Source organism: Heteronotia binoei, chromosome 21 (assembly GCF_032191835.1).
Source record: "Heteronotia binoei isolate CCM8104 ecotype False Entrance Well chromosome 21, APGP_CSIRO_Hbin_v1, whole genome shotgun sequence".
Classification (NCBI taxonomy): domain Eukaryota; kingdom Metazoa; phylum Chordata; class Lepidosauria; order Squamata; family Gekkonidae; genus Heteronotia; species Heteronotia binoei.
The window spans coordinates 25952179-25979932 of record NC_083243.1 but is presented as its reverse complement, the minus strand read 5'-3'; the positions used below and the strand labels follow the sequence as shown (position 1 = coordinate 25979932).

Below are 27754 nucleotides of genomic sequence, written 5' to 3'. Positions count from 1 at the left end.
CGAGGACACCTCATTACTGTCCAGGTGGCAATGTTGCTTACATTTTTTGGTGCACGCATCCTGAAGATTTCAGTGTCTGTCCCTTTTCAGAATAAAAACTCTGAAAATACAGTAAAAGCTAAATTCATATTCTGAACAGGCACACTTACATATGTTGATATAGCATTAGCAATGTCTCTATAACATTTATTCTAAAAAATTAAAGGCCCGCAGGAGCTGCCAAGGGAAATGACTGCACCACAGGGAAACATTAAAATGGCGGGAAAGCGAGACATCAGAGAAAGCAAAGCAAACAAGACACACAAACACCCACTTGATTTATGGGCATTGTCGAGAAAAACATCAGTGCAAAACAGGTCTGAGGCCAGACAAAAATTGAAGAAGCTGCTGATGAACAAACAATACTGTGTGGAAGCCTGTTGAAAAACCACTGCTGTTTGGGGTCTGAAGAGGGGAAGACCAGCAAAACTTCCTTATTGAAAATACCTTGAAAGTCTGTTAAGAACATAAGAGAAGCCATGTTGGATCAGGCCAATGGCCCATCCAGTCCAACACTGCGAATTCCAACCACCTCCTGTGGCAGTGAATGTTGTTTGAAACCACCACATGATGCTTTAACACAAACACTGAAGTCTAATATGTTACATCAAAATACCTGTAACCACCCTCTCGGGTCATTTCCCCACAGCAGACAAGTAAATTTGCTAAAGCAATTTTAAAAAGATGAGCTAGAGAGGGGGTGGAAAGTGAAGTGCTGCTTATTCCTTCCTCCCTGCCCTTTTTACCCCCATCACCCCATGAAAGAAGTGCAGTGTGGTGTAATGGTTAAGAGGGTTGAACGGATCTGGGAGATCTGGATTTGAATTCCCACTCAAACTTTGGATGGGTGACCCTGGGCCAGTCAGACTTTCTCAGCCTAACATACCTCATAGGATTGTTGTGAGGATAAAACGGAGAATGAGGTAAGCCACATTGCCCCCTGCACCCCCATGAGAGAAAAGATGAATACAAATGAAATAAATTGACCAGAGGTCTTCTCTGCTTGCTCTTTTTTGGGTGTAAATAGTGTCCTGACTTAGCATGTTGTTTGGCCTTGAGGCTGTACAGATGAGATTCAGTTTCATTTAAATCCCTGTGACTTACTTCCATGTGCATGCATAAGCTAAAGCTTGCTTTAGCATTTCACTTTTATCATTTGTTGCATGGAGTCTTTCCAAAGGATAATTTCTGTTTGCCAGGCCATCCCAGAATGTATTAAGCTTTTGTTACCTATCAACTGCTTAATGTCCATACTGACCTACAGTGCTGTATTATTATAGTAAGGCGGCCTTTGATTCAGTGGGAGCTCACAGGAGTGCAGCTCCTGAACCTGAGAGCTCCACCTCCTTGTCCATTGAATAGTATGTGCAGCTGCATAACAATCCCTGGATGAGCTCCATCACCTATTTTTCTACAAAACGACCCCCGATAGTAAGCAATCCACACCATCAATCTATTTCTCATTTGAGCCTCTTAAGATATCCCTGGGGTCCCTTACCTTTTTGAAACTGCAGGGACTTTTGAGAGGGTGGTGAGTTCTATTACAAGTGAGAAATAAAGGATGCCTCAATTTACACCCTGGAGAAGCTCCTAACCTCGGAGGACATGCTGGAACCAAGCAATTAAATCCTCAGGTTTCAGACTGAGGTGAACTGGTCCCCCTTTGTGGAGAAGATGGACTGCTTTTGTAATATTCTGCTGTAGAACCATCAAAGTGCTGTAGAACTACTACTAGTTCTACTGCTTCAGACCAACACAGCTGTCCACCTGGATCTACCATCAAGGAGCTGATCATGATTATGATTGGGTAGAGAGAACAGCAGGAGCATGTGGAATCCAACCCCACTTCAAAGAAGGAACCCTCCCAGCTGGAAGTGTTAAAAAGTTTACCACTCTCTGTGAAAGAGTGCAAGCCAAGCACTAGGGAGAAATGGTCTGTTTCAACCAGCCTCTGTTTCAAAGTTCTAGTTTTGCTTGTGCCCATTCCTTGGAAATGAATGTAAACCTAAAACCAGCAACTGGTACAACCCAGTTAGCTACATGGCTTCGTTTCAATTAGTTTCTGCAATGCTACTGCTAGTATTCTGATATGAGTTTCCTGTGCTTCTAGGAAAAGAGATGTATGTTAACAAAACTTTCACTCCAATAATGTGCACTTTAATGTTTAAGGTAAAAAAAACGAAGAAAACTTAACATCAAATTAAATTATCAAGAAGAAAGCATGAAAACGCTTTATTAAACACTTCACTTTGAAGTTGTATACACCAAGCCAACGGCATACACAAAATTTAAGTCGACACACATTCTGAAAAGGAAGATTCATTTCCATCAAAATTCAACAAAACATAAACAGCACAATCTCTACCGCTTTTGAGCGCTGGCACTTAAGTGCAGGGGGTGGGGAGAGCCTCTCTTTGATGGTTTGCAGATCACAGGACAGTTAAACCAGACAGATCAGAGGAGAGAACATTTTATCACGGTTGCTGGCAAGAGTATCAGAACAAGGCTGCTGCTTTGGATCAACCCTGCTCCTAAAGCAATACAATCATAATCAGGAAAAAAAACCACCCATGAATATCATGATGCTCAAGATTCAGCAAAGTTACATCCATTTTATTTCTCTTCTTACATTGCCTTGACACTGCACAAAAGGGGAAAAACCCCACTTTGGACAAAATGCAGACTCTGAAATGGTCCAGCGTTGAGTAAATCAACAGCAAAAAATGTTTTCAGCCTACTGCAATGGAAAGCTAGAGAGGACTATGTGTCCTGGCCTATTTGCATATTAAATAGAAAAATACATTCTTTTTAAAAAAACACACACACACACAAAACAAGGATTTCTTCAAATCCACATACCAGATCCTTTTTTATTTTTTTTCTGGTTTAGCTTATTTAATTGACTTTAGCATTTTCATTCATGCATTGACTTGAAACTGTACCAAGGATCTCAGGACAAATTTTAAGCATTGAACATTTATTCTTATGAGCAGAATATTTTTTTGAAAAAGTTATAGCAACAGCACTTAGCACACCACCCTTATATGTTTGCCCTGTTAAATGTGTAGCTCTAACAGACATGGAAGGTTGAGAAACAAACTTCTGAAATAACTGCTCTAGAAATGGCAACCTTTCTTTGACAAGTAGAATAGATGAACATTTTTGCAGGGGTTTATATGAAAACAGAAAGATGAAACTGCTGGGGAGAAGTGTTACTGAAACGCTGGCTTTATATTAGTGTCATTCTCTCACACACACCAAACAGATCTAGGGATTTCTGATGCAATGCAAAAGCTGGCATCTACACAGGGAACTCTCTGAACAAGAGCTTCCCTGCTGAATATGAAGTCAAAAGGACACAGTATGCAAGGATGGAGGGAAACACACAGCACACTGCTCTAGAAATTAAACCAACAGGGGAGTCCAAGTTACACAAAAACTGCATATGGTCCATATTCTGTTGGCTGTAGAGTTATTGTTTTTTGTGTGTTTTTTTGGCCTGTGAAATCACTTGCTGTTTGGTACCTTGTCCTTTTGGCAGTATTCCCCACCTACCCACCTGGAGCAGATAACCGTTTCTGACAGTGGAAACTCATGAAAGTGCTTCCACACCCTAACTTAATCCAGACTCATTGGTGTTGGGTAAAGGTCTCGCAGTGTTGCTCCAAGGCTCCAAGTCCTTTTTCAGTTTAAAAGTTCCTTTGAACATTCCCTTGAAGATGTATGGAGGCTATATGTGCTGCTTTTTGTGCATCAAGATGTGCTGAATCCACTATTCCCTCAGCAGTTCTTGATCTTTCAAGGAGCCCAGACAGCAAATGCTTCTCTTTTCATTGAAGCATTGCTGTCTGTTGTGTTACCACCCTCAAGTAGGTCACATGTACCATTGCATAGTGGGCAAAGAAACTTGTGTTATTTTCCACCCTCCCCTTCTCTTCTTTTAATAGAGCCCTGCAGCTTATTAATTGTTCCCATCCAGGTGAATAGAATACACTGGAGTTCAGTTGAATTTCTCTGTTTCCTTCTTACTTAACAGGTTCAGGAAAGCAGAAACCACCATCCAGCTTAGTTTTGCAGAATGCGTTGTTAGTGGCCTGCAGAAATCTGCACGACATAGACATAAATTGTTTTAAAAAGCTTGTTTGATAGTCAATTTAATATGGAAGGAGAATTGGTTTCTAGAGGATTAACAACACAGCTGCATTCAGATATTGTGTTTGTATCTGCGTATTAACATACAATTAGACAAAACATGACTCTCTTTAGTAAACAAGTGCCTTTTTAAGTGATACATAAGTTGATGGCACATCTATAACTCCAGCTGCTATCCTTATGCTGCTTTTTTTTGTTAAGTGTCTCCCATACATCGGATTACTACTTATTCTTCAACGATAGTATAGATCAGAAGAATGTTACCTTTTGGGTTTTATTTTTCAGAATAAATTCATTCCCATATTAGGAAGCAACTGAGGTCAATTTCAGGCAAAAAGTGGAGAAGATGCAAGAAGCCAGAGTTCTGTTGGCCTCTGACGCGGAGAGACTAACCTTGTTCAGTTACTTGCACTGTTCCCATGCCTCACTTTCTTCTGCTGGAAGAAAAGTGTGCCCTCTGTTCATTTTTCTTTGAGGTTGCCCAGCAAAGAGCTCGTTCAGAACACTGGCACTAAAAATTCTCTTGCCTTGTATCTGCCTGGCAAATCTCTTGTCAGAATTACGGATTCAGTCTTTGTCTAGGCCAGTTTACTGAACGCTTCACCATTAGTGTCTTTTCTGTAACCTTTCCTGCTCATTTTTTTTTAAAACCCCTTAACATCTACCTGTATGTATTATGTTGTAGAAGATGTTTCACTTTTAAATAAGCTTTAAGAAAAAAAAAAGCTTTAGCCACAATGACTTTGTGCACACTATCTTCATTTTTGGAGGCTCTCAGCCACTGAAGAATTCAACACAACCCTTCAACAGTAACAACTTCCCCCTCCCATTCTAAGCTATGATAGTCCATTTTTGAAGTACAGCAGCTCCTTCATTCCTGTGTTATAAAGGAGGACTCCTTTCTGAACGGCCAACCTGAAATTAACATTAAGCACAAACCCTGAACTACCCTGGTGGACTACTTCAGGGTACGAGGTATGCAGGCGAGCTGCAACTTATCTCCCCGCACCACTGTTTGTACCATGCAGTCCTACAGCTCTTTAGAAAACCTCTAAACCCTCAGGTGAGAGATGAGCAAGATTAAACCAAAACACATAGAGGGGAGGGGGATAATGAACCATGAGTAATTTGCATTTAATCCTTTGGATCGCGACAGTGCATCTGAAGCCTCCCCCACGTTCTGTCAAACCAACAGCAAGGTCTACGCTGGCTTACAGCTAACAAATTTACCTCCTGGTTATCTTCTCTGTCACCTTGAGTGAAAGGTAAGAAAACACTTCTGACAAGCTGCGTTCTCTCACTGTACGGAAGGGCTGGTTTTGGCTAGCTACCAGAGCAGGGCAAGTGTGGCCGCTCTTCATGACAGAAGATGAGAGCTAGAGATCCCAGGGGAGATACAGAGAGTCAGCTGTGACCAAAATCATAACACAAATAGCATGCGGACTGCTGTCGTTGCCTAGCTTGGGACAGCAAGGGACACGGCTGCCGCGTAGCCCAATCCGACACTTCCTCAGCCACAAGGACAAAAGCAAACCACATAACTTTGGATTTTGTCGGGAGATCAACTGGCATGTGCAAAAAAAAAAGCGGCAGCGTCTAGCACAAGATCTCAGCCAATTTAGTACTCCCACTCATCCGTTTTCATGTCCAGGTAGTATAGAATATTTTGCGCCAGCTTCACCGCCTGTTTCCTGGCCGCTTTGGAGCGCTCGTCTCCTTGTGGGTCTATAGCGTCGAGGGCCAGGAGCTGTTTCGTGAGCAGCTCCTCCAGCCTCATGTAGTTCTTGTCCGTCCTGTTCCCGTCGAAGGACAGCACCTCCTGGAGTATCTGGGAGAGGGTCTCGAGAATGTTCCAAACTGCTCTGTGCGATGGAGGCTCTACTTCCGTGTCCTGCACAAACACCTGACGCCGGACGAGCGCTTCCTTCAGGTCGACATACGTGATGAGGGTCTGCACTTCGATCACCGCTCGCCTCCTGGCTTCCCGGATGCAGGGGTTTTTGCCTGGGCTCAGTTCATCCAGTTGGGCGATCAGCCCCTGCAGCTCCGTCTTCGACTTCAAATACAAGTCTGCGGCTCTCTCTCCTTTCAAAAATGAAGAATATACCTCTTTCATCTTCTTGCGGATCTCCTCGATCTTTATGATGCACCTGTTTTGCGCCAGGTCGTAGGCGTAAGTGGAATCGGCTTCTTCGTCCAGATCTAGGTATCTTTGCAGCTTGTTGATCTCTTCCACAACTTCTTTGCGATAGTTCCTTATTTCCGGGTGGCCGCAGACGTCTAAGGCATCTAGATCAGCGATCAGGCCTGTCAGCACGCAAGACAGATGCCTGCAGGTCTCATTGCTGTTCACTCCCATCAGAACAGCAATCAGAGTCCCCCTCGCTTTGTTGACATCACACAAGACAGAGTTAATCTTAGCGACAGAAGGATGTGCGTCAGCGGACAGCGGCAAAGAAGGCTGCTGCTTCGCACAGTTATCTATGATCTCTTGAACGGCACAGACTTTGGTCAGCGTGCGGTACCTGGCTTTCCGTAGGGAGGGTTTCCCTCCAGTTTTCACCTGAGTGAGCCTAAAGATGATATCCTGAATACCCTCATCAAATTCCTCAGTGATGCAATTGCCTCCTTTGTAAAAACCTGTGATTTCGTGCTCCACCAGTGCTTGTGCTTCCTTAAATATGGACTCTAACTCCAGCCTCTGGGGGTGATTCGCATTCTGCTCCAGCTCTCTAAGCAGCCTCTCAATTTCCTGGGCAGCTCGCTTTCTGGCTTGCTGAACATCCCCTCGGCCTTCTGTGTCCACTGAATCTATTTCAAAAAGTTGCTTAGTCAAAGTCCTCTCTAGTTTCTTGTAAGCTCTGTCACCAGACAAACCACTGAAGGCTGCTACTTGTGGTTCAAACTCTTTGATTTCCTTCTGTATTTCTTGTAACCGCTTAATGGAGGGATGTTGGTTACCCATATCCATTCTTCTTCATCCAGTTTCAGCAGAGCTAAAAATAATGGAAAACAAAGAGCTGATGAAGTTTCAAATGCACATCGAACTGCTAGGCAATGTTTTTAAAACTCTTCTGTTGTAAAATTTTTTTAACATTTTGTGGGTTTTTAACAAATAACCATGGCATAAATCTCAGAAATATCTGTCCCTAGGGTGTCAGATAGGTATTTTCTTAGAACAATGACTGCATTTTTACCACACCTCTCGGTTAAAGAGCTAGCTAAGGGAAGTATATATGGTTCAACCCTCTGAGCCAGTGTGGTGTAGTGGTTAAAAGTGGTGGACTCTAATCTGAAGAACCAGGTTCGATTTCCCCATAAGAAGCCTGCTGGGTGACCTTGGACCAGTTACAGTTCTCTCAGCCCCACCTGCCTCACCAAATGACTGCAGGGCAGAAAGGAAGGTGATTGTAAGCTGCTTTGAGACTCCTTAAGGTAGAGGAAAGTGGAGTATAAAAACCTTCTCTTCTGTATCCTCACAGCAATACTGTGAAATACATTAGGCTGAGAATGGATGAGTGGCTTAAAAAACACTCAAGGAACTTCATGGCACAGTGGAACTTTGAATCCAAGTCACTCCAACCATAGTTTGACACTCTAACCACCATTCTGCATTGGCTCACTTTTAAGGACAGTCTGTTAACTTCACAAGGCAAGAGTTTAGAACAGCACAACATTTCTGACCTTCCAGGGAAAGAACTTGAAAGTGCTAGTCCAACTTGTGGATTCAGACCCACGCAACTGGGCTGCAGTCTAACTTCAAATGACTCACACCAATTGTACCACCATTTTCTTCACATGGGTTTTCAGTCAAAAGAAAACCTAAAAAGGAAAGGATCAGCAGAAGCAAAGGAGAGCAAAGGCCTCTTTGCCTTTAATAGCTGTGTAGATGGCAGTTTGGGAAGATGCACCTTTTCTCATTCCTGTACGGCAAGCCCCGCCTGCCAAAATTCCCTCTTCTACATAAATTGTTGGAACGTAGTAACCCCAATGTCCTCCCTTGCATCTAATCATTCTACAGAGTAAAGGAGAAGCACACACAGGAATTAATTTAAATAAAACTCTGAGGCAGCTCCCGACAAATTGAGCTCTGACTCAGGAACACTTATACTGGAATAAGTTTTGTTGATCTTTCAGGTGCCACTGGACTCCCACTCTTATTTTGCTGCAAACAAATTGGGTAGAGTCTATAACAGAGGTGGCCAAACTTGCTTAATGCAAGAGCCATATAGAATAAATGTTAGATGTTTGAGTGCCACAAGACAGGAAGGAAGGAAGGCAAATAGATGGGGGAGGGAGAGATTGAAAGAAAGCAACTTTAACTTTAAATATATTGTCCAAGATGCCGGCTGGCTTGGCTTGGAGAAATGACTTCAGGAGACAAATGCCTGCTCCAAGCCAGCTGATGGGGACTTTGAGAGCCACACAATAACTGTGAAAGAGCCACATGCGGCTCCTGAGCCACAGTTTGGCCACCCCTGGTCTATAACCAGTGGCACATGCTAAACAGGCTGGCCCTCTGTGTGCTTACTCGGAAGTAAGTTCCTCAGCAGGCCTAACGTTCAAGGCAGACACTTTCTTTTCGACATCACAAGCAAAATACAGCAGAGCGGCTGATGCACCAGTGAGGAAAATGAAAGGCGATGTTGCCATCTGCTTTCCTCGGTTACTTTTCTTGTGGTGCCAGAAAGAGGCAAGCGCTGCAAGGGAAGCAGAAGGCACTTTCTCATTCTCCATTGCTTGCCCCCCTCAGGATAGAGATCACACACACAGGAAAATAGAACCAGGGCTCCGCGTACTATCCTCATTTGGCATCTGCTCTCTTTCCCCCTTCCCTTCTCTCTCCAGCTGCCTCCAGCGAAAGCAAAATGAAACTACATCCTTGAGCTACACGTGAAGTTAAGCCTCCTGACCACCCATGGCAAGCAAGTCCCTTCCCTGGGTCTCCCATCAGCCAGCCAGGGCTGCGAACCTCCACGTGAGCAAAAATTAGACAATAACATGATATATTTATAAAAACCATTCATTCTTTCAAGTGTTTGATAAATATTAATACAATTCTATAAATTCACACGAACAGAAATATCACTCAACAACAGTATTTAACAAGCACAGTCCAATAACACGATGCTCTTCTCTATTGCTGGAGAATGCCTGGCCCTCTTGACTTCAAGCCTCCTCCAATGCCATTAAAGTGCAAAAATACAAGAAAACATTCTTCATGTCTTTCTAACTCTTGTATTCAAGTTGCATAAGGAGCCACAATTGGACCGTGCTTGTTAAATACTGCTGGGTGATATTTATGCCCATGTGAATCCACAGAACTGCATTCATATTTACCAAACTCGTGAAATAATTAAATGTTTTTTCAGGTTGTTATTGTCTAATTTTCATTTACTAATTCCTGTGATCTCTCTAGGTACTTTGTCCACCAGGTGAAGGCCCAGGGTTGCCAGCCTCCAGGTAGAGCCTGGAGAACTCCCACTTTTACAACATGAGCTCCAGCAGACAGAGATCAGCTCCCCAGGAGAAAACAGCTGCTTTGAAGGGTAGACTCTATGGCAGGGGTGGCCGGACTGTGGCTCAGGAACCACATGTGGCTCTTTCACAAATATTGTGTGGCTCTTGAAACCCCTACTGCCCTGTCAGCTGGCTTGGAAAAGGCATTTCTCTCTTTAAATCTCTTCTCCAAACCAAGCCAGCCAGCAGCTTGGAGAATGCATTTAAAGTTGCTTTCTTTCCACCTCTCCCCCTCCCTCATCTATTTGCCTTCTTTACGACTCTCAAAAATCCGCCATTCATGTTTTGTGGCTCTCAAACATCTGATGTTTATTCTGTGTGGCTCTTACATGAAGCAAATTTGGCCACCCCTGCTCTATGGCATTGTACCATGCTGAGGCCCCTCCCCTCCCCTCTCTCAGATCCACCCTCAAAGTCTCCAGGTATTTTTCCAACACAAACCTGGCAACCCTATGAGGCCTGGAGATCTCTTCAGAATTACAACAGAGCTCCAGATTATATAGGTCAGGTCCCCTGGGGGAAGTGGCTGTTTTGGAAAGTGGGCTGTCTGTTGACCATACTTGCTTAACATAAGAGCCTCATAGAATAAATCTCAGATGTTGAGAGTTACAAGGCATGAACATCAGATTTTTGAGAGCTGTGAGACAAGGAAGGAAGGCAAACAGATGGGGTGGGAGAAGGGAGAGAGAGGTAGAAAGAAAGCAACTTTAACTCTAAATGCATACTCCAAGCTGCCAACTGGCTTGGCTTGGAGAAGTGGTTTAAACTTTAAAGAGACAAATGCCTTCTCCAACCCAGCCAATGGGGCAGTGGGAACTTCAAGAGCCACACAATATGTGTGAAAGAGCCACAGTTTGGCCACCCCTGGTCTGTGGCATTATACCCCACTGAGGACCCTCCCCAAACCCTGCCCCTCATCCTCCCTCCCCCCCAAGTCTCCAGGAATTTCTCAAGCTGGACCTGGCAGCCCTCCCCAACACCCTCGCCCCATAGCACCTGCCGCTCCGTCCAACCCCCAGCCTCACATCTGGGGAATCCCTTCCCTCGCCCCCTCTTCAGTGCCCTTACCCCAAGCGAGAAGCCCCTCGGGGGAAGCGAGTCCCGGTGCGCAGAGCTTAATCCCCCGCCCCCTATAACGACCCTACATCCCTGTAGGAAGGAAGGCCGGGAACCAGCCCCGAGCTCGGGTCGCTTCCCCCAGCGGAGCGCGCCAGCAAAGCCTGTCCTCGGCCGCCGGCTCTCTCTCTCTCTCTCTCCCGCCGCCGGTGACTTCACAATGCCCGGGCAATCCAATTCCGCCCTTCCCGGACCCGCGGAGCCGCTTCTCCCACCGCGGAGGGGAGTGGAGTGGAGAGGCCGGGGGCCGAGCCGCAGGCCTCGGCAAGGTTGCTAAGGAAAGCCGGAGCCTTCTTTTTCAGGCCTAGGCCCGGCTGCTCCCTCGCCCAGCTCCAAATCGGGAATTCCCGGCCCCAAAGCGGAACCATGGTTGCGCGCGCGCCTTTATTTCAATGCAGACCCGAGGCCCAAAATCACCCCGCTTGGCTCCCAATAGCCTCCCCACCCCACATTGTCCCCCAACGAGCCTTCATGGCCCCAATCTTGACGCGCCCCACAGCCGTGGTCCGGCCAGTCCTACCTTTGCCCCTCATACAGTAAAACCCGGGGAGCTAGGCTTGCCAACTCTGGCTCAGAAATTCCTGGAGAATTTGAGCTGTGGTGGCTGAAGAAGGGGGGGAGGGAGAGAAAACAGCTTGGGCAGGGATTTCCCTCTCCCCCCTGTGGGAAGTTATGTGTAAGGTTTGGCAGTTGGTATAATTGGATACTATGTAACTAGAAGTACAGAATGCATGTGCTCCTTGTTGTTGAGCAGATTGCACTCGACGCCTTATTGGTTAAGGGGTATATCGTGTATGAGGAAATAAAAGGAGGTGCTGGAAAGGGTGAGGGATCATTCATTCCCTGTGCAGCTGTACTCGAGCGCATGCTTTGCAATCTTTAAATCTGTCTCCTGTCTACCTTTCTTCTTCACACCATTATATTGTCGGGGCTGGACTCCGACACCCCCCCCCCCCCGCGCAAGAATCCATTCTCCAAAGCAGTCGTGTTGTCCAGGGGATCTTGATCCCTGTAGTCACTCGGAAAATAGGAAAGAGTCCAGTGGCACCTTTAAGACTAACAAATTTTATTGCAGCATAAGTTTTCCAGAAACACAGCTCTCTTCCTCAGATGCTCCTGCTACAATAGAAAAAAATGTGTTCCTCTTCAAGGTGTTACTGGACTCTTTCCTATTTCGCAGCAAAAGACTAACACCACTAACTCCTCTGGATCTGGAGCAGGGGTGGCCAAACTTGCTTAATGTAAGAGCCACACAGAATAAACATCAGATGTCAGAGAGCCGCAAGACATGAACATCGGATGCTGGAGAGCCACAACAAAGCGAGAGGGAGGGAGAGAGGAAAAGGGGAAGGAAAGAACAAAAGAAGGCAAATAGATGGGGGAGGTAGAAGGGGAAAGAAAGCAACTTTAAGTGCCTTCTTTGAGCTGCCGGCTTCGCCTGGAAGTGATTTAAAGAGAGAAATGCCTTCTCCAAGCTGGCCAATTGGGGTGATGGGGGCTTCAAGAGCCATACAATACGTGTGAGCTACAGTTTAGCCACCCCTGATCTGGAGTCACTTTTAATTCCGGGAGAGTCTGACAACCCCCGCACACACCCCTATGCCAGAAAGACCCCACTATGCCCCCCCCCCCCCGCTTCTCTTCTGGGCGCACACCACAGCCCGTCCTTTTCTCCTGCCCCTCTTTTTGGAGGGGGGGGGCAGAAGCTTCTCGCCCTGCTGAGCCCCATTAGCTCCCCCTGCCCACACACAAAGCCCGAAAAGGTCCTTCAGGTCTCTCCCCCCCGGCCCACGCACCTAAGAGAAGAGGAGTCCGGCGGCGGCCGTGAAGGACTAACAAGCTTTCTTCCAGCCCCAGTCCGGGTGAGTCAGAGCTGCCGCCTTCGTCGGGCGCATCGGCGTGGACATCCCACATCAGCGATGGGCTGCAAAATGAGCTCTCTGACTCAGCCCAGCTGAGGGCTGGCGCTGCATTGGTGTCCCTCTCCAAAGGCGCCCGGGGGTGGGTTCTGGGGCTGCCCGGAAGTGGCTACCCCGGCATCAGCACCGTCCCCCCCCAACGAACACTTCCAAAGCCCATATAGGTCTATATGCAAGGGGGTGGAGGGGAAGGAGTGAAGCAGATCAGCGCCAAGCCACGGCTGGAGATTAAACAATTTGGGGACAGCGGGAATCCGCTCTGGCTTCTGCCTAAATCGAAGTTAAATCCGTCCCCCATAATTACACTAAGAGCCCTCGTGTTAATCCTCCAAATTAATCCGCACACTTTTCGGGTTTCCCCCCCCCCCCTTGCTTTTATACTTCTACACCCCGGGAGGAAGCTGCCAGCTGCAAAACTCTTAGCGCCCCCCGCAAGCCTGAAACCCCTCACGCTTCCTGCACTCCACACCCTCTTCTCGCTCTGCATTTCTACTCCGGTTTTGGAAGCACCTCCGTCGCAGTGACAACGCACAGCCTGCCTGGGTCTCCAGCCTCCACGACCCCATGTCCCCGCTTCTCCAGGCCCACCCTCGCAGCAGCCCCTGCCACTAAATATACAAAATGCACCTCCCCCCTCCTCCATCAGCCTACCTCAGCACTTTACCCCGGGAGAGTTACCACCATCGGCACTTTGCAGCAGGAGCTTTTCTCCCCCAATCCCGGCAACCAGGCAGACAAGCATCCCTCCCTCCACTTCTCTTCCCCTTTCGCCTCCAGACTTACCACGGGCGGAGCGAGCCGCGCTCCTGATCCCAACCTGCCGGCTTCTACCACCCCTGACGCGCGTGCGCACTATCGCTTGACGCTGAGCCCCTAGCTTTTTTTTTTTTTTTTGAAACGGGGGGGGGACTTCCACTATTTGTTTGACGACCTTGCCGTAAAGCAAGTCCATCGGCCGCCGCGTTAGTTCGCCAAGTGTCGCCTCGTCCGCTTTGCGCCTGCGCGAGCTCGCGGATGGCAACAGCGGTCAGGATCTGGGGTTTGGGGGGCCGTTGGAAGGGAGGTCGCGCGGCAGTTGGCTCGCGCGGCCGCTTTTTTTCAACGTCCGCTGAGGGGCCGCAGAAGGAGGAGGCCTCGCAGCCGCCGCCTCCCGAAAACAGGGTAACGGAGATGGCTAGAAGAAGAAACTTCTGAGGAGGTTGCGGCGGCAGACGCGGTCTATTAAAACGAAAAACGGACCTAGAACTGTCGCCCTGGGCACGCAGTTAGGGTTGCCAGCCTCCAGGTGGGGGCTGGAGATCTCCCGCTTTTGCAGCAGATCTCCAGCTGGTAGAGATTAGCTCCCCTGGAGAAAATGGCTGCTTGGAAGGGTGGCCTCGGTGGCATTGCACCATGCTGAGCCCCCCTCCCCTCCCCTCCCTAGACACAAACCTGACAACCCTAGCTTACTTCGAAGTAAGGCCACAGCTTATAGTGGGGCTTTACTTCTCAGTAAACGTGCATAGAGATCAGGCCTTCTTGAGTTGACAACAGATGGAAGAGCTCTTACCTGAGTAGCGACGGACAGCTGATGGCTCAGTTGTCTGGACAATCTGCGACGTGTAGGAAGTCCTGTAGTAGTCCTTTGTTGGTGTCTCCATTTAAAACGGGGTCAGGTAGTATGAGGTCACGTGAAAGACCCCTGGAGAGCCAGTGAGAGTTCTGATCTTACTAGGCCAGTGGGTCTGACTCAGTGTGTAGTGGTTCTCATGTGGTCGTGGGCACTAATTGGGGCTTCATACATGTTGCTTATGAGTCAAAACCTTGGTAGGGCCTTGGTGTGATGTAACTTCATGTGTTCATGAGCCATGTGACTGACAGAGTTACACCGGAGTGGGTCTGCATACATGTTGCTTGTGAGTCAAAACCTTGGTAGGTCAGTGATCTAAGGCAGCTTCATGTGTTCATGAGTTGGCTGGGTCCACCAACTCATAAGCAACATTTACGGAGAATCAGTTAGCATTTCTACATGTATGTAAGGCCTTGATATGATCTGACTCAGTGCAAAGCACTTTCTCACGTTCATGAGTTGTAGGAATGGTGTTTGTCTGATAAATCTGCATGCAAGTTGGTTGTAATCACTTCCCCCCCTTTAGGACACTGAGTGCTCACTTTGGGGGTATAGTGATCACAAATTCAGATTTACTTGGCATAGCGACCCATTTTTTTTTTTTTTAAGAGCAAGTACAAACCAATACAACTGTCAAAGCCTGGGACCCATTTTCACAGGCTTTTCAACCCAGTTTTGGGGCCCACGCTGCTTTAGAGCATCTTTCATTTGGGTTGGGACCCACGGCTTTACAGCAGCCTTTCATTTTCAGCTGGTACACATTAGGTGTTTTAGGCACTATCCTAGCCATTGTTCATATGCACAGGAGTAGAAAGTGATGGAATGGATGGCATCTCTCTAGAACACAAGTGTTGGAACGTTCCTTTGCACAAAATGTTCCATGTAGTCAGGGAGCCACCATGGTGTCATGGTTAAGAGCATCGGATTAGGATCTGGCATACCCAGGTTTGAATCCCACTTGTACTATGCAAGCTTGCTTAGTGATCTTGGGCCAGTCAGTCACACTCTCTCCACTTAACCTACCTTGCAGGGTTGATGAAAGGACTAGATAGAGGAGAGGAGAATGATGTAAGCTGCTTTGGGTCCCCATGGTAGGGGTAAAGGTGGCATCCCTCATGTTGTTAGCCACCCTGAGCCTGCCTTGGCAGGGAGGGCGAGATATAAATTAATTAAATAAATAATAAACCTAAATGAATTAAAAAAAATAAATAGGTGCAAATGGAAAACTAGTGCAGCATTGAGAAAAGTTCTGCCCTGTCTCGTGTCTTGCTGTGTCAGTTTTGTTTATGTTTGGTTGCTTAAAATATTTATGTCCCCACCCTTCCAATAAGCTCAGGATGGCTTGCAAGAAATGTTTTGAAGATGGTTTATGACAAAAGTATTCCAAAATATAAGGCACCACCTGCAGTCCGAGGAAGTACAATCTTTTCTACCACCTTGGGGCTTTGACACTTCGTTCGCATCACTACCATGTGTGAACTAGGCCAAAGAAAAGGCGTTCTGTATTGTGCAAGAGAAGAAAGAATACCTTTTTAAAGGTGGCACCTTCAATTTGTGGGGGGAGGGGTTTAAGTCATTTTATTTATACTTTGCCTTTCTCCCCAATGGGGATCCAAAGCAGCTTACTTTGTTGTCTTTCCCTCTATTTTATCATCATGACAAGGGAAGGATCTATCCCTTTGGGGTAGACTAGGCTGGGAATGTGTGACTGGAACAAGGGCACCCAGCTTCCGCAGAGTGGGGATTCAAACCTGGGTCTTCCAGATTCTAGTAGTCCAATATGCCAAGCACTTCAAAAAGTTTATCTGATAAGTTTCAAAAGTATCTAATCTGTTAATTGAAACTATTAATCAGCTGTTGTTCCTTACATTTATAAGCTGCCTTTTTCCATTGTGAAATTTAGGGAAGCCTACAGAAGTTTCCCAATCCAGCCACGTGCCTTATAGCCACAACCTGGGTCCCTAAACGTCGTTGCCCTGCTGAGCAATCCTAAACATGTGTCCTCAACGTATGCTTCACTGTGTTCAGCGGAACATATTCTCTAGTAAATGTCTTTAGAATCACAGGGTTGTTTTAAAGATATGTTTCCCACATTTTTGGGGAGGGGGGAGGTGCATTTCTGTAGTGCTGCTGTTCTATCGGCATTCAAGGAGTAGGCTGAGTTGGGTAAAAGGGAGTTCCAGGGGAATGTTGATGACAGGCAGGCACAGGGCTGATTCACCCACGTTTGTTTGTTTTTCACCTCTGTGGATTCAGCGCTAAGCCAATTGACTGAATTGTTTACCCTGAGTGCAAATTGCTGGTTTATGTCATGTACTATATGAAGAGTTACATCCTGATAATTTGCACTTGTGGCGACTCCTTTATTCAGATTCTCATTTTTTGTTTTTTTTCTCTTTGGCTCAGAAGTGCCTGCAAAGCAGCTGACCGTCCCAACATATCAACCGCTGGCAGAACGGCAGCTGGCAAGAGATATGACTATGTCATGAGTTACTCCCAGCCTCTGCTGTCACTCCAATGAGAACTCAGTTGTTGGGGTTCTTTTCAGTGAGCCATAAAGCAAAAATCAAAGTCCTAATATTTTTTTTAAAAGGTTGCTACTGATGATTACCAGCTATTTCTGATGTCCTTTTAGATGTACTATAAAAATGACTGTATTTCTTATAACCCTTTTGCCAGGTTCATGGTCCAGCAAAACACAAGAGCCAGTACTGGCGTCAGGATGGTCTTGTTGGTGGAGTCCATAGGAAGGATGCACTGAGTGGATCTTTTTTTGGCCTGAAAGGGCGAGCAAGTTAGAGAACAAACTGCTGGTTTTGATTTATTGTAAATGAATATGATGCTATAGGCCAGGGCTGGCCAAACTGTGGCTCAGGAGCCACATGTGGCTCTTTCACAAATATTGTGTGGCTCTCAAAGCCCCCACCACCCCATTGGCCAGCTTGGAGAAGGCATTTGTTTCTTTAAATCACTTCTCCAAACCAAACCAGCTGGCAGTTTGGATAATGTATTTAAAGTTGCTTTCTTTCCATCTCTCCCTCCCCCCCATCTATTGCATTCCTTCCTTGAGGCTCTCAGACATCTGATGTCCATGTCTTGCAGCTCTCAAACATCTGACATTTCATCTGTGTGGCTCTTATACTAAGCAAGTTTGGCCACAGCTGCTATAGGCCCTCTGCCTGTTTTGCAGCTCCAGAGTGTGCATGACTTCACCACCCTCTAGAGCTATTTGTGGAATGTCTGAGGGTCTGTTTGTTTCAGAATGCCTTTCAAGTTCTTTATATTCTCACCAACAGTATACTCCTTTTGTTGTCGCTAGACACTAAGTGAAGCTTTTCCAAAACTTGAACCCCTTCTCTTAACTTGGCTCTCCACTGATCCTTCCCTTGTCGTCTGCCTATTCCGCCAGTTCTTCCTTAGGTTTCTTCATCTTAGCCTGCTGCCTTGTCTTGTGATTTTTTTTTACAGCCAGGTTGCAAGGCTTGTGGGAAGTTATGTGTAAGGTTTGGCAGTTGGTATATAGAAGTACAGAATGCATGTGCTCCTTGTTGTTGAGCAGATTGTACTCGACGCCTTATTGGTTAAGGGGTATGACGTGTATGAGGAAATAAAAGGAGGTGCTGGAGAGGCTGAGGGATCATTCCCTGTGCAGCTGTACTTGAGCATGCTTTGCAATCTTTAAATCTGTCTCCTGTCTACCTTTCTTCTTCACACCATTATATTGTCGGGGCTGGACTCCGACAAGGCTCCCTTTCCTTATCTTCATTGCCTCTTGGATTCTCTCTTCTCTGTTTCCCTAGCTGTCCATCACATCTCTCTCACTGGAGAGTCCTGACTGTAACTCAGTGGCTTTGCTTGCGCTTGGGGTCAAGAGAGACGGTGACCTCTGTGTCTGTCAACCTGACAGTTTAAACATCAGCATTTGGCCCTGTTATAAATTTGAGGGAATAGGCTGTTTTTCAGTGTGCCATCCAAGCATATAGAATAATGCTGGGAAGAGCTCCATGCAAACGTCAACCATGCTTTTACTGTTCCACCTTTTAATATCAAAGTGATCTGACTTAACTACACTCAGCTGGGAGGGTAAAATCCTGCTCTTCTTCAAGAATCATCTTTTGGATCACATTCTCATTTGGCTTATAGTGGTCAGGGAGGTCAGAGGTTTGATTTTCCTATAAAGTTAGTTCACACCCATTCAGGACAAGTTACTAGCAATGAATTACAAGTTAACAGGCTTTACAAGTGTTTACACGTTAGCAGCTTTACAAGTTTCAAGCCCCGGCCCAGTATTACTATTAGGCGACAATGACCATTGCAGCATCTCTTATGCTGCTCTAAAGATACTGTAACCTGCCTGTCCTCACCTATGTATGTGTATGTAGGAAGCTGGTCTTGGTATTTTATTGCACCTGCTCATTCTTGCTTGTATTTAAGCCTTAGCCACTTTTTAACTTGTTTCAATGAAGCATGCTGCTTTTATTGATATGTTCTACTGAGTGTGTGAAAGTCCAAACCCAGTCTCAGTTGAACTGTTGGAAGGGGATTTGTTCCAGAGTCTTGGGTGTGGAGAATCAACTCATCTTTGAGAAGACATGGTGGGTAGGAGAACCTCCAGTCTTCTGACACAAGGCCCCAGGTTCTGAAATCTCCAATTAAAAGGATTAGGTAGTGAGTGAAGTGAGTCTTTATCACTGCTGCCAGACCGGAGCAGACAGTACTGAGTTTGAAAGAACAGAAGTCTGACTTACATTGGTGCATGTAGGTGTCCCAACCTGTTCCTTAATAGCACACATCCCCTAAGCTCTTTTTGAAGTTTCCCCCCCCCCCCCCAGTCAATGTGGCCTTTTACTTGCCTCATCAAAGCTTCACAATTTGAAAGCATTTTATGGTCTTTATAACAAAAAGGAGGCGGGAAGCTTGTCTGCATTCCATGACATCACAGCAGCCACTTGGTCCATGCCAGGAGAAAAAAAGCCTGCAGATAACTAAGAGCTAGTTGTTTTTTTTTGTCTGGCAAATGTCACAATGAGTATACAGTATCTGTCAGCTGAATCCTGAACTCCTTGTATTGCATTGTGCACAGAACGGTGCCACTGTAATGGATTTCTTCATTTATTTAAATAGAAAAGAATGCACAATGTGTGTGCTGCTTTGTGTGTATACAGAGACGCAACTTCCATATAAGATCATGAGGAATCCTTATGGGTAGCTTTGTATGCATTGCTTATTTCACAGCAGTTCAAGTGGAAGAGGTCTGAGGGAGACTGTGAAATCCTTAGCAAGTATCTGCTTTAGCACAATAGGCACAAATGCCATCAAAGCCAAACATGGAGGAAAAGCTGAAGGAGAAGAAGAACGTAGTCCTGTCCTTTTCAGCGTTCTCAGAAGGAAAAAAAACCCTAATTACTAATTATAAGACTGCAAGCCAGAATTACCTGTGATGTGTGATACATTATAATTAATTTTGTGAAATGCAAATGGTGGTACCCCAAAGGTTAATGATGATGGGACTTGCCAGTACATGAGGACCTCATACCAATAGATCATGAACTGAAGGGCTGGAGTCGCTTGCAACTTTATAAGCATTGGCACTTTGCTTCTTAAAGGCATTTTAATCTGGTGGTGGTGGATGCAGGGAATTTCTTGCAGCCCACTTCTAACAAAATCTTTCTTGGAAGTGAAGCCTTTTCAGTGCAAGTTTCTTCCAAATAAATATGTTTTGGACTCTGTCCTTTTGAAACTGTTGTCTCAAATAGAAAAACTGTTGATCTCAAAAGGAAAAAAATCTTTATGAAAATGTAATTATGGCATTAGAAATTATTACAAGATTAGAAGACTTGTAGGGGAAGGGAAACCCCATTCCTTCTGCTCTACCACTCTTTTTTGGCTCCGTTTTACTTACCTTGCTTTCTTTCATTTTGATCCCACCCTCTCCTATCGACTTTCCTTCCCCCCCCCACACACACACATCTGCCTAATCCTTTGCTATGTTTGTTTCCTCCTGTCACCATTTCCTTCCCTCCATTGGCTGTGTGAGAGTTCTCCCACTCCTTCGCACTGCTTGCAATCTAGTGAATTTTTTGATCCACACAGCAGTCATACTTGGCTATTAGAAACGTGATAAGATTTTTTCTTTGGATTTGGTAAATAGAAACTTTTAGTAATGGGAGCTGGACACACATGCTTTCCAACAAATGTATGTGTAGATAACTTATGCCATATCTAACAAATGTTCACAAAGCAGTGCTGAAGCAATTTGTGATGCTTCTGAAGGAAAAGACAAGAAGTTCTGCAAAAGTCTAATCCCTCTCGTTTATTTGTTTAAGACTTCAGGTTTTCAGCCTCCTTCACATTCTTGCCACGATTGGATTGGGCCTCCCGACCCGAATTCAAACATCCGACCCATAATATTTTATATTCCTAAACATGAATCTCCGCTGGAACGCAGACTTAGAGAACTTAGACAAGAAACTCAGGCTTGGAATCAGCAATTCTGGGCGAACCAGAATGTATCATTTAGAAAGGTGAGGACACAGCAAAAATGCAAAGCCACTTTGTGGTGCTGGGAATCTTGCAGTGTGGACTGCCAAGAGACTCAAACAGAGTTTTTCTGCTGTTGCCATATCTTGCAGTGTAAAGGCTGGTCTTTGTTTTTTGTAACTCATATTTACTTATTTAATTAATTTATATCATACCTTTCTCCCCCAAAGTTGGGGACCCAAATCCGCTTACATCATTCTCTTCCACTTTCTTTTTTATAGCAATACCCCTGTGAGGCGGGTTAGGCTGAGAGAATGTTAACTGGCCCAAGGTCACCCAGCGAGAATCCACAGCTGGAGTGGGAGCTCAGATCTGAGCCTCCAGATGCTAGTCTGACACTTTTAACCACTCCACTATGCTGGTTCTCAACTCCTAACAGTGAAATAATGAAGAGTATATCTTTTTTCATTCCTACCGTAAATACCCAAAATAATGCACATTATAAAGTTTCACTATTTAAAAAAAGTCAATGCTACTTCCTCTGTTGCTGAAGAAAATAAGAACATAAGAGAAACCATGTTGGATCAGGCCAATGGCCCATCCAGTCCAACACTCTGTGTCACACATAAGAACATAAGAGAAGCCAGTGGCCCATCCAGTCCAACACTCTGTGTCACACGGTGGCCAAAATGTTTCTGTACAAACCTTTCTTTAAAGTTAGTCTTAGTATGGACCTCTTACAGTCCTGTATTCAGCTAAACAGACAACTTGGACGTTATGAAGCTTCCTATGTTACAGGCTGATGGTTTGCACAATGGCCACTGAATGTTTCCTGAACAAGACGCAGTCACCAGTTAATGTACTTGGTAGAATGGGTTCCAGCGTTGTTTAGCACTTATGAAAAAAATGAAATTATATTAACTGATATCTTTAAATGATGGTATTTCAGGAAAAAGAAGAGTTTATTCAGTCCAGATTGAAAGCTAAAGGTCTAGAATTGAGAGATGAACAAGGTTAGTCAAATCATTGTTTCTGTAATCATGTGGTTCATTAAAGAGAAGGTTCTGATTGTTTCCTGGATTTTAATCTTATGAACTATTGCACTTGATTAAATGATTGCTCTTGATCAGTAGTGAATGAGGCATAAGCCTGCCTTTTTGGAACAGAATACATTTTAGGTAATATATGGTATGATTTTGGTAATCCATACCTTCAAGTATTTGCTATCCTCCCTTACTACCTGCAAGAAACATGCAAGCAGCTGTCCAGTTTCTGCTTGAAACATTATATTCTTTTGGGGTATGATGATTCTAAGGGGAGGGTGGGAAGAGAACTCTAGTGCCAGAAGAATATTATGAAAAGCACTTTCTTTCTCAGAAGCCTGAATGCTGAGGTGACATCTAAGTCATTTTTTGGTTTACTGTTAAGCTTCGTCTACTTAGTTTTTAGATTCCACCCACCCCATACTGATCTGTTCAGCGTAACTAATTATTATTACCAATATTTCTGCTTATTCTTTAATTTGTGAAACACATGAAATCTTTCCTGAATGTACCTTTGTGGTAGTCCCCTAAAGCAGATCACCATTTTTCACTTCTTGTATATCATGAAAGTAGCTGTGAAATTATGACTTGCTCAGGGCCACACAACAGTAAGACTAGAACGCAGGTCTCCCACATTCCAGCCTTGTACTGTATCCTGTGCCAAACTTTTCCTGGGGCTTGCATTTAAATGTATGTTCCAGCATGCTTAAAATGTTTTCTGACCTAAGTGTTGTGAAATTTTATTTTTAGGGAAGAAGGTAACACTGAATGCTGAAGAAATGGCTGAATTTTACAAAAATTTCTTCAATAAAAACTTTGAAAAGCATCTAATGTATAACAGGTGAGGAGAATCTGATTCCAGCATATAAAGAATATTCTTTCCTCCTTAACTATCAAGTCTCTCCAGTCTTCTTCAGTTTCCCTTAAAACCACTACTTTAACAAGCCCTTTTCTGAACCATGGTAATGTCTCTTGGGTGCTTCATAAATTTATCCCAATGGCCTGTTGTCTTTCTCACTTCCCCACCCAGTCCTGTTTAATGGAGATTGGAAGTACGTGATGTGGGGACTGGGATGTTTTTGTGTTTTGTGCTTGTCGTGCCCTGGACGCCCCTCGTGAGCCCCTGGTGCGGCCGTCGCCCCTCTGCTTGGACTACTCCCTTTTGGGACCCGTGTGGGTGTTCCCCTGAGGTCTCAGAATTAGGGGAGGGAGCCAGGTTACTGCACCTCAGGCCCCCTTTGCCCTCTGGCTGGGTATGGGCTCCTCTCTCAGTTGGCAGCCCCTTTTTGCCTCAGCCAGCTTCCTCCCCGACCTCTTGTCCCTCCTCCTTTTATTCCTCTGCCAGTTCGCTCCCCAGGTCCCACCCCCTTCTGGCTCCGCCCCTGTTCATAAGCCCGGACGCCGGGGTGGGGAGGCATCCATGGCCCCAGTGGAGCGTCGGGGCGCTGCGGTGCCAGCTGCTGTGGCTTGGCCTGCCGGCCCCTCCCTCTGCTGTCGCTGGGCTCCCTCTTTGCCTCCCTGCCCTGGCCCAAGCATGTCACATGGTTAATTAATACACAGACCTTCAGAAATATAATCATTATGGCCATATTCAATAACAGAAGATGCTTGAAGGCCCTATTTCATGTATTGCTTCTTATAGCTGCTCATAGTCACTCCAAATAACAGAGGAAGTACCTTCCAATGATTTGTTTTTACATAGTTAAGGACAATTGTTCTTTTTTTTTCTTTTTATCCCTTTTGTATTTTCTTGCAGAAATTTTTCCTCTTTTTCTCTTTTTCCTTTTGGTTTGGAGACATTATCATGGCACAATGGCAACAGCTTTCTGCTTCAAGTGATGCTGAGAAAGCAAAGTACTTCCTTATTTGCAGATAATGGAGGTTCTTCTTTCGCCTCATCCTCGTGTATTAAGAAATCATGTGCCATTTTTTGAGATTGTTTCCACGGTATATAATAACAATTTGTTTTTACATAGTTCAGGAGAATTGCTCTTTTTCTTTCATTTCTGTGGCTTCCAGTACTCAGTAGTACCTTTTGTGTTCTCTTCTGTTTCCTACATACCACTCTGTTATTCTGGGATGGAACAGTAGGAATATCTTGTGTACCGAGAGACAAGAAAACTCATTTCATCTGGCTGGATTCGTAAAGAACCCTGCAGGGGTGATAGAGCAATGTAAATAAAAATCTTTTCTAATTGCCATCTGTTTCTAAAGAACAGATGTTGGTTGTTCTTAAGAAATCCACTGCGGACAGATGTGTTAACTTTTACAGCAAAGGATTTGATCTGTTGGACCAAACATCTGACTTTTAAAAAATGTCCTTTCCTATTTAATAGTTCCACATAAGTGATTGTTAGAATTGATTAAAAAGTTAATTTTAAAAATCAATTAAAAAGTAAACCCGTTTAAGGTCCCTTAAAAATGATCACATTTTTTGTTCTAGTGCACAAAAACTAGAATGAAAACTTGTGGCTTTAAGAGGTGCCACAAGGCATCTGTTTATCTTTTTGTTCAATTTTTTTATACAGTAAAAAATTCTCCCCCCTCTTTGTACGATGCCCTGAAAGCTAAATATTTCCAGGCTGCATTGGTATTGGAATAAATTATCTTTGTTTATATTATTAGTCATTACACTGGTATCTGCAGAATGTAACTCTCCTCGCCTGGGGGTATGTTGTATTAGACACCCAGGCGGTGCTCTTTTTGACTTAGCACTTTAGCAAATTAAAAGCAGAAGTGTTTGTAGAATGTTCTGCTTTAAGGAAGGACAGTAAAAACAGTGTGCAACAAACCAAAATTTTTCACATCATCTTCCTGTCATTTTAGAAATACCCTGATTGTGTATTTTTGCTGATGTGTTCCCTTGTTTCTGAAATGTAGGGATTGGTACAAACGGAATTTTACCATCACGTTCCTCATGGGTCGAGTGGCATTTCAGAGAGCATGGAGAAGACTTAGGTTTAAAAAAATAAGAACTGAGGGCTAATACGTCACATCACCAGGTACCTTGGGAAGATGGTCATTTCTTAGAAACTGAATTGCAATGGTGGCTGTTTTCAGGTCTTGAGGTAGCTTCAGATACAAATGAAGTTGTTTGTTCTTTCTCTGCTACTCATTATAGCACCAAATATCCCTCCCATTAGTTGAAACATCAAAATTGTACCTTATTAATAGAAAAAAGGGCTCATTAGATCCCAATTTATGGTTTCACACATCAGTTTTTCATGCCTTCTTTGTCTGTGGCCTGGCCCTTGCACTCCACATCAGTGAAAACACGTGACGATCCTCAGTGCTTAAAAACAGGTTTCATAACATAATACAAAATAAATTCTAAAGAGCTTGATAAATGTACCATTTTTTAATTTCCTCATAGTGCATCTGTTATGATGCAATCCTAAGCTGAGTTACACCTTTCTAAGTCCATTGACTTCTGTTTTGGGGAGGTGTAATTGTGCTTAGGACTGCCTTGTTAGTTACTCAGCTTCCAGGAAGAAAGTGATTGTAAATCCGGACTGAGCTACAAAGCGCTTGCAGACACCACTTCTTTTTTGCCAATTGTCTTTTGATCACCCTTCAGTTACTGTAGGTGCTTAATTTCTGCATTCCTTGAGAACCAAAGCGCCAAAAGTCTGTTTCATCTTTGAGGGGTTTCTGGGTATTAATGATCTGTCACCTTATTTAACAGTCATCTAGTCTAAATGAACATTGTGTATCGAGCCGGAATTGTGTATGGCATGTCTATTTGGCTGTGCCTCGATACGGTGGTGATGTTCCTCTTGTTAACCAACCAACTGCAAATACTGTCCTTTGCTGTTCATGAGAACAGTAGTCCCTTGCAGCTACCTCAGCATCTCTGATGTCAGATCTGGTCATGTCCCAATCATGATTTTTCAAGGAAACCAACATTGTGTTCCTCTGCCATTGATCAAAATCATGAAACTACAGTTAATTGACTTGGTGTATTTATCCCTCCGCGTATAAGCTTGAAGGAAGGCTCCCTCTTTCTAAATATAATCGTAATCTAGATAAGTCTTTTCGGGAGCCCTAAGCCTCTTCAGAAGTGTTGAAGGGAGCAATTTAATAACCCTGCTGAAATTTGTTATTGGGATGAAGTCATGTCCATTTATCATAAGGCATCTGTGAGACCTGAAGGACAACACCTGTCCTTTAGCAGAAGGTGGTGATAAGTGTGCTGGTCTTCTTTCAGAAGGGCATAGACTAGCTCTGTGTGCTTGTTTTAATTAAGGGTGATTGAAGCTATGTAGGACAACCTGACTTTACTTTAAAAGTCCCTGTTGTCCCTCTAAGTGGGATCCTGTTATGATTCTGCACTCACTTCATGGCCCCATGCAGTAGGATTGTCATTTAACAGTGTGTTGGCTGCATAAACCAAACAAAAGGATTCTAATGTGTTATTGTTTCACTACACTTACCTTCGTGAGTTCGTTAGCAGAGGGGTTAATATGTCAATCTGAACTGTTTGGTTCAGCCAGTTAGGGCCTTAAAGAACTTATTGTTTGTTGGAAGATTTTAAAACCAAAGAACGTTTTTGTATGACATTTTTTTTGTGCAGACGCTCTTGATCAAATGCATTTTGTGGATCTTTCCGCATACCCATTCAACTTTCATATACAGCTTTAGGCTCCTCCCTCTCCAGCTCTGATGATTTGCCCTTGTCCATCTTCCTGGGTGTCTCCAACAGGTCTCCCTAGGCCATATTCCTTCTCCTTTCATCAGCCTCCTCTCCAGCCTTTTCCAGGAACCTGCCTTTAAAGATCGAAATAGCACTGCCCCTTATCTGGGCAGTGGCCATAGCTGTCTTCTCTCTGAGGGCTCTCGTACTGGGCTGCTGGTTGGCTTCTCTTGCCATCTGCCCTTTCTCCAGCCCTGTTGGCTGGGGTAGGCGGCCTGCCCACTGTTCCCCAACCCTGCCTCTTCCCTGGCCCTTACAAGCCCATGCTTCTGGCCTTGGGCTGCTGTTGGGCATACCTGGTTATTGTGCAGGATTCTCCGGACCCATCCTGGCTTCTCATCTGGCTTACCTTTGTGCAGGCCTCTCTGGCCCTGCCCTGGCTGTGGAGGCTGCTGCACTCTCTGGGCTGCTCCATTGTTGGGCCCCAGCTAGTTTTTCTGCCTGCATCTGGAGCCATGGTGGCAGGTAAAGGCCCCATGTTGTCACCTGGGAGACTGCTTGGCTCTCTGACAGCGGGGATGGGGCTGCTGAGAGCTGCAACTCCCAAAGTGGCACAGCGTCTCTGGACACATTGCTGTTTTTGAATTATTCTTGATCCAGACCAGAGATCCCCTGCTGCTTTCATTTTGCACATGATCAACAGCCTGCAGTTGTTTAAATTTCATTGTGTATTATTTTTGATACAACTGGTCATTGAATGTATTTTCCGGTGAGATGCATTATTCAGGAGAATGGTTTTTCTTTTGCAAGAAAAAAATGATATTTTAAAATAGATAATTACTGTGAGAATCATAAGGAATGTAATGTCTTTTCATACTCAGTTATCAAATGTACTAGTTACAACAACATTGTAAAGTAATGAAAATTTGAGGGAACTTTGGAAGGAATTTCTACTGTAGTTAATAAAATGCTTAATTTAAACAACTTTGACTTCTCTGTGTTTAGTCCTTAACTTATAAATGATGGAAGTGTCCAGCCTCAATAAAATATATTCAGAAAAATCAACTCTTTCTCTGTTGGCACAGTCATTGGGCAAGTGTGATACTAGGCTTGGAAGTAACAGGCCTTTGAATAGGAAATAATTATTTTATTGATTTATTTATACTCTACCTTTTCTGGCCTCCTTAAAGTGACCCAGGCAGCTAACTGATTAAAAACACACGTAGTAAAAACACATCTTTAA

The 27754-nt window shown here is 44.7% G+C and overlaps 2 protein-coding genes across 2 annotated transcripts; one reads left to right on the top strand and one right to left on the bottom strand.

Annotated features, from left to right (window-relative positions):
* Nucleotides 1–2239: 2239 nt before the first annotated feature.
* Nucleotides 2240–7188, bottom strand: BAG5 (BAG cochaperone 5). The gene has a single exon (XM_060261358.1). It carries the CDS (start codon nucleotides 7160–7162, stop codon nucleotides 5810–5812), a length of 1353 nt encoding a protein of 450 aa, XP_060117341.1. The 5' UTR covers nucleotides 7163–7188; the 3' UTR covers nucleotides 2240–5809.
* Nucleotides 7189–13703: 6515 nt separating this feature from the next.
* On the top strand, nucleotides 13704–27496 carry LOC132588896 (cytochrome c oxidase assembly factor 8). Its single transcript, XM_060261356.1, has 5 exons — nucleotides 13704–13907; nucleotides 20682–20879; nucleotides 21785–21848; nucleotides 22629–22719; nucleotides 24759–27496. The coding sequence occupies exons 1-5, from the start codon at nucleotides 13761–13763 to the stop codon at nucleotides 24862–24864; spliced, it is 606 nt and encodes a 201-aa protein (XP_060117339.1). The 5' UTR covers nucleotides 13704–13760; the 3' UTR covers nucleotides 24865–27496.
* Nucleotides 27497–27754: the final 258 nt, after the last annotated feature.

Excerpts from the sequence above, each read along its gene's own strand:
- BAG5 (XM_060261358.1), bottom strand. The coding sequence starts at position 7,162 with ATGGATATGGGTAACCAACATCCCTCCATTAAGCGGTTACAAGAAATA.
- LOC132588896 (XM_060261356.1), top strand. The coding sequence starts at position 13,761 with ATGGCAACAGCGGTCAGGATCTGGGGTTTGGGGGGCCGTTGGAAGGGA. Across the intron at positions 13,908-20,681 it reads CGCCGCCTCCCGAAAACAGG|ACTTCAGGTTTTCAGCCTCC; the intron begins GTAACGGAGATG and ends TATTTGTTTAAG. Across the intron at positions 22,720-24,758 it reads AAGCATCTAATGTATAACAG|GGATTGGTACAAACGGAATT; the intron begins GTGAGGAGAATC and ends TCTGAAATGTAG.